Source organism: Rhinopithecus roxellana, chromosome 22 (genome assembly GCF_007565055.1).
Source record: "Rhinopithecus roxellana isolate Shanxi Qingling chromosome 22, ASM756505v1, whole genome shotgun sequence".
Taxonomy (NCBI): Eukaryota; Metazoa; Chordata; class Mammalia; order Primates; family Cercopithecidae; genus Rhinopithecus; species Rhinopithecus roxellana.
Genome location: NC_044570.1, coordinates 14,577,965 through 14,586,839, shown reverse-complemented (window position 1 = coordinate 14,586,839; position 8,875 = coordinate 14,577,965). Strand labels below are relative to the sequence as shown.

At 39.9% G+C, this 8,875-nt stretch overlaps 1 protein-coding gene across 2 annotated transcripts; it reads left to right on the top strand.

Annotated features, from left to right (window-relative positions):
* The first annotated feature begins 240 nt into the window (after window positions 1-240).
* On the top strand, window positions 241-2,158 carry LOC104662093 (heat shock transcription factor, Y-linked-like). Of its 2 annotated transcripts, XM_030926280.1 has the most exons (3): window positions 310-502; window positions 601-868; window positions 1,341-2,152. In XM_030926280.1, the coding sequence occupies exons 1-3, from the start codon at window positions 492-494 to the stop codon at window positions 2,031-2,033; spliced, it is 972 nt and encodes a 323-aa protein (XP_030782140.1). In that variant the 5' UTR covers window positions 310-491; the 3' UTR covers window positions 2,034-2,152. The 2 variants fall into 2 exon arrangements, with proteins under 2 accessions (XP_030782139.1, XP_030782140.1); XM_030926279.1 differs by having other exon boundaries at window positions 241-868; window positions 1,341-2,158.
* The last annotated feature ends 6,717 nt before the right edge of the window (window positions 2,159-8,875 follow it).

The following is an 8,875-nucleotide window of genomic DNA, read 5'->3' as shown; positions in this document are numbered from 1 at the left end:
AGTGTGTGTGTGAGGGAGAAATTACATTTATTTCAGAGATTGAGGACATTATTTTCTTATTTATTTATATGCTGTTACAGAGATGAGATTTTTGCATCTTACACGGAGTAAGTGAGCAATCTAGATTTTATTTTTGCTGGATACATTTCTCAGGCTGGGAAGGAAACATTTTGGGCCAGATTTTTGTTGGTTGCTAGGAGACCAAAGTCCTCTTGTGATATCATTGCTACTCAGCTTGGGAACCATGGTGATGGTGTAGATTACTTTATCTGCCTAGAACTCCTGATAGCATTTGAAGCTGCAATCTCAAAACCCATGCAGGTTGGAACAGCGGCTAAAGAAATATTTATTTGAGATGGAACACGGTTCTTCAGAAACTCAAGATTTTTCTCCCAAAGATGAATTAACTGTTTCAGAAGCCTCCACCAGGTCTCCATTGTGTGAGCACACATTCCCTGGGGACTCAGACTTAAGGTCAACGATTGAAGAAAATGCTTTTCAGGTTTTGTCACAAGGATTCTTCTTAAAAAGACCACGTTACACAGTTTGTGTCTCTGAGCCAGATAAAGATAATGATTTCTTTTCTCTGACCTTTCCCAGGAAACTTTGGAAAATAGTTGAAAGTGACCAATTCAAGTCTATTTCATGGGATGCGAATGGAACTTGCATAGTGATCTATGAAGAACACTTCAAGAAAGAAATTTTGGAAAGAAAGAATCCTTGCAGAATATTTCAAACTGACAGTATCAAAAGTTTTGTTCGACAGCTCAACCTTTATGGATTTAGTAAAATTCGACCGAATTTTCAAAGATCTGCCTTTCTACCCACCTTTCTGGCCAAAGAGAAAGAATCCTGTGTCTTAAGCAAGGTAATTAACATATTTCAGTTACCAATTTGCATAGAGTATATAAGTAATTTTACTTTGTACATCAGTAAAAATGTTAATACAGGCAGTATGACAAGATTTTGAAAATTATGGACAATATTAAGGTAAATATAGTTGAGTTTAACTTGAGCATTAAACTTTCAGGGTTTTAAGAAATGTTGGTAACAATTTTGAATCTTACCACTGAACTCCAAATAAATGTACCAAAGCCACTTAATGAAATGTTGCTATTAATATGTAACATGTGTTCCCCTGAGGGCTTAACAACTTGAGTGCTTTTTTCCAAAAAGAACATTCGTAAAAATAGTAAACAATGTTCATGAATTATTTGATGACATTAAGTTTGTGTGATGAAGCAGAAATCTGAAATTTATTGTGTTATATTTGATATTGTCACTTGTCCCTTGGTTTAAAATGGCACTGAATTACCTTTTTGTTTGTTTGTTTGTTTTAGTTAAAGTGCTATTATAATCCAAATTTCAAACGTGGCTGTCCCCAACTTTTAGTAAGAGTGAAAAGAAGAATTAATGTTAAAAATGCTTCACTTACACCTACTTTATTCCATGAGGATTTCAACCAGAGGCATTTTAGAGAAGGGGCTAACATGGAGAAGCATAATCCTGCCTTAGCTGCTGAAGTTAGTGAAGAAAGCTTATTTTCAACCTCTACAAATTTAAATATGTCTCTAACAAGGGAATCTTCTGTCGGAAAGATAATTGCTAGTTCATCTCACCCAATTATAAGTGGTTTCCCTCCTCCTTCACGTTCAACCTCAATTGGACCATCAGAACAAAGTGCAACAGATCAACGTGCCATTTCAAATCAGTTGAGCACTATTCATATGCACTCTCACAGCACATACATGCAAGCAAGGGGCCGCATTGTGAATTTTATTACAACCACAACTTCTCAATACCACATAATATCTCCCTTTCAAAACAGTTTTTTGCGGCTGATAGTAGAATCACCTGCTGTTCCAACGAGATATCCTTTAGTATCAGTCAATCAGGCTCCACATCCTAACCTGCTACCAGCAGGCCACCGGTGGTTGCAAATGTCTACGATAGCTGATATGTCATCTAGCCCTCTTTCCAGGCCAGCTACTCAACCATCACCACTGGACAAATATCACACTAGTTACAACTGATCTTCCATTAAAACTGCACCAAATTATGCGTGACAATGGAGACTAACATTTACATTGACAAAATAAATAAATAAATAAAGATTTCTGCAATTACCTTATTGAGCAATAAAATTGCATGTTTACTTTGATGTTTGCTTTTTTTATTTATGAAAGTATAGTTAAGAGTAAAATGGGGTTTTGTTTCAGTGGCAGGCTATTGTACTACTTCTTACAAATAAATATATGGATCATTTGAAAGGAAATTTTTCATGTGTCTTTGTAAGTTCCCTAATTTAGTTCTCTGAAGAGGAAGAAACAATAGTCTTTGGGTTCATTTGCTGTTGAAACAACACAATACCACTGCCTAGGTGATTTGTCAAAAGACTTATTTTGCTTATGGTTCTGGAGGCAGGGAAGTCCAAAGGGCTGCATCTGATGAGATCTTCTTTGTACGTTACAACGTGGCAGCATGGACCCATACGATGAAGGACATGCAATGAACAGAAATTCGGGGTAAAACTCATCCTTTGACCCAAAGTCCACCCACACAACACCTAACTTATTCTCCAGGTAATACTATCTGTCATGAGGTTGCACCCATATGGCTAAGCATCCCTTAAAAGTCCGGCCTGTCAATACTATCGCGATAGACACAGAATTTCAACATGAAAATTGGAGGGACATACCAAACAATGACAGCAGGCAAGGGAAGAGAAGTAACTGGAGTTAGGAAAAAGAATAAGTGACTTCTCAATTAATCTGGCATAAGTAAAATAGGGGCAAGAATTTGGATGGCACAAAGGGAATAAATGCTCACAGAAACACACAAAGACACATACAGACAGTCTGAAAATTTAGAGAAAGGTTAACACATGCTGTATACTTCAGCATTTTCTCAAGAACATTTCACCGGTTATTTTAAAGTTGAATTTTGGTTGGCAAAGATTTTCTTCATTGCAGTTCATACCTAGTGAGTTCAGTGACCATGATCACAATTATTTGGGTCATCACTCGAAAAATAAATTTTATATCATATTATGCTCTCGGATTGCATCATTGTCAGCACATGGTGGAATTTCACAGCTGGCAGGAACAGTTAACCTTTTTGATCTTACGTTAAAGCATTCTAACATGTTTATGTCTTTAATTACCTCCTGTTAGAGTCCACCTTTCATGTTTTCTAACGCACATTTTCTTGCTTCTCCTTCTTCTTCTTCTTCTTCTTCTCCTCCTCCTCCTCCTCCTCCTCCTCCTCCTCCTCCTTCTTCTTATTCTTCTTCTTCTTCTTCCTCCTCCTCCTCCTCCTTCTTCTTCTTCGTCTTCGTCTTCGTCTTCTCGTTTTTATTCTCCTCCCTTCCTCCTCCTCCTCCTCCTCCTCCTCCTTTCTTTCTTTCTTCTTTCTTTCTTCTTTCTTTCTTCTTTCTTCTTTCTTCTTCTTTCTTCTTTCTTTCTTCTTTCTTTCTTCTTTCTTTCTTCTTCTTCTTCTTCTTCTTCTTCTTCTTCTTCTTCTTCTTCTTCTTCTTCTTCTTCTTCTTCTCTTCCTCTTCCTCTTCACGAGACTTCAGCTTAATAAGAGGGCAACAAGCCCTGCTCTAGTCACATTCCAGAAAAGAACTAGTCTACGCACAATATACGAATACCTTCTCTTAAATTTATCCTAGGGTAAATCTTTCAGAGTAAATATTTTCTTAACAATTGAACTGGACAATTTGGGAGGTAGAGGAATTTATGTTGGACTTCTTGGCCTTTGATGACACATCTTGACTGACAGAACAGTTTTTATCATGAGACTCCTGTGGCTTTTGTGACAGTTTTATAACTTTTGAATAGTGGCCCTATGGTTCGAGTCACTACTGAGTGTGTATCCCTGGTGGATACCATAAAGTCCATCAGCTGGTCTTCAACTTTCAATATGACATTGGGCTCATGGAGGTGTAATAAGGAGGAGTCTGGTCTGTTCTAGTTCCCATATCCTTTAGCGCCAGCCAGCCTGTTTAGGTTAGTATATGGTTTTTTCCCACAGTAAGGTAGACCTTGCAGGGTGACTTAAATAAACAGTTAACAACTTAAACACAACCACTGGGCTTCCAGTTAAACCTGAAGCTCCACTCCATAACTGTTTCTAAACAGTGGATGATGCATTTTCTGGACACGGAGATCTCACAGATCAAATCCTCAAAAACCCAGATGTTGAATACTTCATAAATGGAAATAGTTTCGAGTTAGAAAAAATTCCAACAAGCCGGGTATGCAGCGGTGACATTAAACACTATGGCAGAAGCTCAATCTCCATCTACTGGAGCATGAACCCAAAAGGCAAAACTAATAGCCCTAAGAAGAGCCCTTGTGCTACCAAAAGACAAAAAGGTCAATATTTATACACACTATAAATATACTTTTACCACACTACATGTTCATAGAACTATATACAAAAAGAAAAATCCCTTAATAGCTGGAGTCAAAGAAATAAAGTACAAAGAAAAATCTCCTAACAGCTTTATAGGCTCTGGAGAAAGTAGCAATAATGCATTATTGGGGACACCAAAAGGCAGGGACACCAAAAGCCAAAAGCAACAGGACAGCTAACTGGAAGGAAAAGCAAGAAAAAATAATTACGCCACATTAAAAGCAACAGCAGCAGCAGCAGCAGCAGCAGCAGCAGCAGCAGCAGCAGCAGCAGCAGCAGCAGCAGCAACAGCAACAACAACAATAACAACTCTTGTCATTACCTCAAACCCATGGCCAATTTTTTCCACGTGTATAGATTTTTGGTCATCTATTTAACACCAAAAGAGGGCCATTTTAGTTGACAGAGAGTTTTTCATCTTTGGGATGTTAGTATACTTTTGTAGTTTCCTGTAAATCCTTTCTTAAAGTTTTCTTGAAGATATATCTTGATGGTGTAGGTTTTGTTGACTCTCTTCCCATTTCCTCCCAGTTATGATGCAGTACACTCATGCTCACATTTTACTTTGTTTTGGACCAGCTAGATCATCTCCTATTATGGAGGTTTTTAGAAACGACTTAGCTTTGGGGAGTTTCTTAAGCCCACCACAATTTCAGAAGTTGTGGTGTAGCTTCTGTATGCCTATGTGGATCGCCACTTGTCTTGGTCAGTCCCACACTTGGTCTGAAACACAGTCTTTGCTAAGAGACATGTGGTTCCTCGCTTCATGGCTGATTAGCCTAGTTAGGCCTTCCATTCACACACTATCCCACTACCAGTTCCCATGCTATTGATTGGGATGGCAAGCCACTTTAACCACCTCCAGTTTCCTTCTGAGCTGACCGAGTGGCCACTCTTACATGCTGTGTTGTTTGGGAAGTAAGTTTCTTCTGAATTGGTGAGCCACTCTCACCACCTGATCCCCTCTCAGTCAGATTACCAGTTTCACCCTAGGAGGTGATTAGGCTCCCTTTCAGTCCTACACAGGATGGGTCCTGCCTGGGGTCCCAATACCTTACTGAGGTTTCTGAAGTGAGCTGTTCCTGGAATCATCCTGTAGCCCCTTAGTTACCAGTGCACTGCAGACTAGGGACCCTGGGTCACAAAAGGGCTGTTCTCTCCTCCAGGCTGAAGTTCCCCCAGTGGTGCTTCAGGGGTCACAGGACACCAGAGTCAGGGGTCACAGGACACCAGAGAACCAGGGCTTAAGCTCCTAGGGGCAAAGAAGACCACAAACCTGTCACCTCCCCTCCATCTTACTGGCTGGCCAATAATGTGTGGGAAGCAGAGGACCAGAGAGACTGATATGGGGAAACAGGAAGATTTATTGAGATGCCCTGGCTCAGCAGAATTATATCCAAAAAGGCTGAGCATTGAGCAAAGACTGAGTGGGGTATTTATAAGCAAAATTACCAAACAGAACTAAAACAGCTAATTATAAAATGACAGGTTACATAATTTAGAGCATTAAGTGTTGACTTAGCATAACTTGTAGCCTGAGTAGCTTGTGGCCTTGCAGCTGCATTGAAAGAAAAACAGTAATCTTCAAGTCTTGCTAAATACAAGCATGGGGAAACATAGTCGTAATTAATGGCTCAGAGAAGGAGAGACAGTATAGGTCTTCATTTTTCTTTTCTTTTCATTGACAACACCGAAGCTCAAGCCCACAACTATGGAGTCACTTCTGTCTGCTGTGGGACCAGGTATGGGGAGAAGTCTGCTCATGACTCAAATCGCAGCCTTGGTAACCCACTGGTAGAGTTCCTAAAAACATCCCCTCCTTACTGTTTCAACAATCATGATCTGAGCCAACTGCAACGTTTGAATTTACTCCAATGGTATGGAAGTGAGAACCTTATCCAGGCCAGGCCCTGTGGCTCACACCTGTAATCTCAGCAATTTCAGAGGCAGAGCTGAGCAGATTAACTGAGGTCAGAAGTTTGAGACTAGCCTGGCCAACATAGTGAAGCCCCATTTCTACTAAATATACAAAAATTAGCTGAGTGTGGTGGCCCATGACTGTAGTCCAGGCTACTTGGGAGGCTGTGGCAGGAGAAACACTTGAATTGGGAGGCAGAGGTTGCAGTGACTGTAGATCATGCCACTGCATTCCAGGTTGGGTGACAGAGTAAGGCTCTGCCCTCACCAAAAAAAGCAAAAACCAAAACAAACACTTATCTGTTTGTATTTCATTGCCACAATATTTTTAAATGACTTTTTAATGATGTGCATAATTTTTCCAACTTTAGAAATAACCTTTATTTGCTTGCTTTCACAGATTTTGTATATTTGTTTTTTATCTTAATAAACTGAGTCTATTCACAGAACTGTGAAGATGTTTATTAATACCATATTGCATGGTCTATATGTCCAGTTTTGCAAATATGTGTTATCTACTTATTTACTAGAAGCCATCTTTTTTTTCTCCTTGTAATTTAGGTGATTCTCAAAGATGACACATCATTTTGCAATCTGGTTCTAACTTCCATATTGCCTCATGGTCTGCAGAATTGATCTAAAAAAAATATTAAAACAACTGAAGGCTGAAAGAGTATGTAACATGACCCAGCTGAAGCTGAGATCAGAACGTTGTACTTACAATAACTTCTCATCTAGAGGGATGGAGAGGCTGTGCCTTGACTCAGTGGGTGATTGCTGGGGCGTTCTTCAGAAGAAGGACTGAGGGAAGCCCATGTGACCTGCCCAGGCCTAAGGTTCAGAAAGAACCAAGGCAAGAATATTACCAATTGCATGAAGATACCAAGAGGTTTCTAAAGAACTCTATTGGTTCAAAAATAAATTATTATCCTACAAAATGATGATGCAAAAGATTCACAAAAACTAATGATTCAAGCACCTACGTTAATTGCAGTGCCAATGGTAAAGTGTATGATAGCAAAAGGCAGCAAAGGAAAGGTAACTGTTAGTATCTAAACAAATCTGTGTGTTATGAAAACACTAGAGCTTGCCAGTCTGTCCCACTGACCCTCACAGCATCGTTGTATCATGGGAGGGGGGAGGGGAGGGTAGATACCCAACTCCAGAGCAGCACACAACGCTTTGTCCAGGTGGCTAACCTTTCAGATACATTTCACTTTTAAGGTTTCGTTTTGCTTTTGGACAGGGTGTGGGGAAAAGGTGTCTGGTGGAACCGCCCTTGTGTAGCCTCAAGGCTGCACTGCCTGTGAGTGCTTCCAAGGTGCCGTTCCTTTATTCTTTGTTTTCACTTGAGGCTGCTCAGAGACAACTCTGTCCTCTGCAAAGATACGTCTTTCTGGAGAACTGGAAGTCATGTTTCTGAAAGCTTTCAGCAAGTGCAGACATGGTGAGATCTTTGCCGGTAGTTGGCTTTTGACAGTGATGTTCATGACTCTCTGATGGCAACTTCTGAGAGCCTTTTCCAAGTGTCTGTTTGTTTAAGTTCTTTGTCTCTTGCTGAAGCTCTTTGAATCTTGCTGAAGCTCTTTGACCCTTCTTTAGTATTAACCACAAACTCAAGGTCACAATTGGAAGCACTACCCTCCACACCTCCATTTGGATAATTTGGGATCCTTGGTGTAACCATACTTGCTAGAAGTCTTTTCTGTTTAAAAAATTGTTCAAGAAATCCTGATGTATAGCACCATTGCAAGGCACCATATTGCCACTTCTTAATCCACTGACAGAATGATTGATCAGAGATGGCCTTGGGTGGCAGTACACTTTATTCTCTAGCATTGTAGAGTATAACATTTCAGAAGTGAATGGAAAAGGAAGAGAAGAAAATTCAGGTACTGGAGAATTTTTTTTTCTTTTGTAAATTGAAGAGAGCAATAATAAGGATAAATTTGCACAATAAACCATTTCTGAGGCCATGGTAGTAATAACCACTAACATGTATTGAGGGCTTATTGTAACAGCTACAATTTCATATGTCTTTTGTAAACTGGTATAATTTCAGTATCCATTTTCACATGCCAAAAGCTCTGAAAACTGAAAACTTATTCATAACTTTTTGGTGGCAAAGCCTAGCCAGATTTGAACTCATGGTTAGGGCCCAGTTTGAGCTGAACTGATGTGAACACATTTATTATCTTTATTCATCCCAGCATGAATATTCATACTGTTGGCTGGAAAATAATGCATTTCACAACAGCAGGTGCTTCAGAACTCGCATGTTGTGGATTACCTGTGCTGTCAATTCCACAGCATACGGTACGAGTTTCTGGCAAGGAAGTAAGAGTCTGCATTCACAACAACACGGTGTTCAAGGAACTTTCACAACTCCCATTTTATAGATGGGGGCCTAATGCTTATAGATGGGGCCTGCCTATGCTATTGAGGCTGGATCAAATGGTTAGCAGGTCCAATAGTTACTGGAATTTCCTAAGGCAAAGCCAGTTCATGTGTCCCACTCTCCTGCAATGCCTTCTTATGA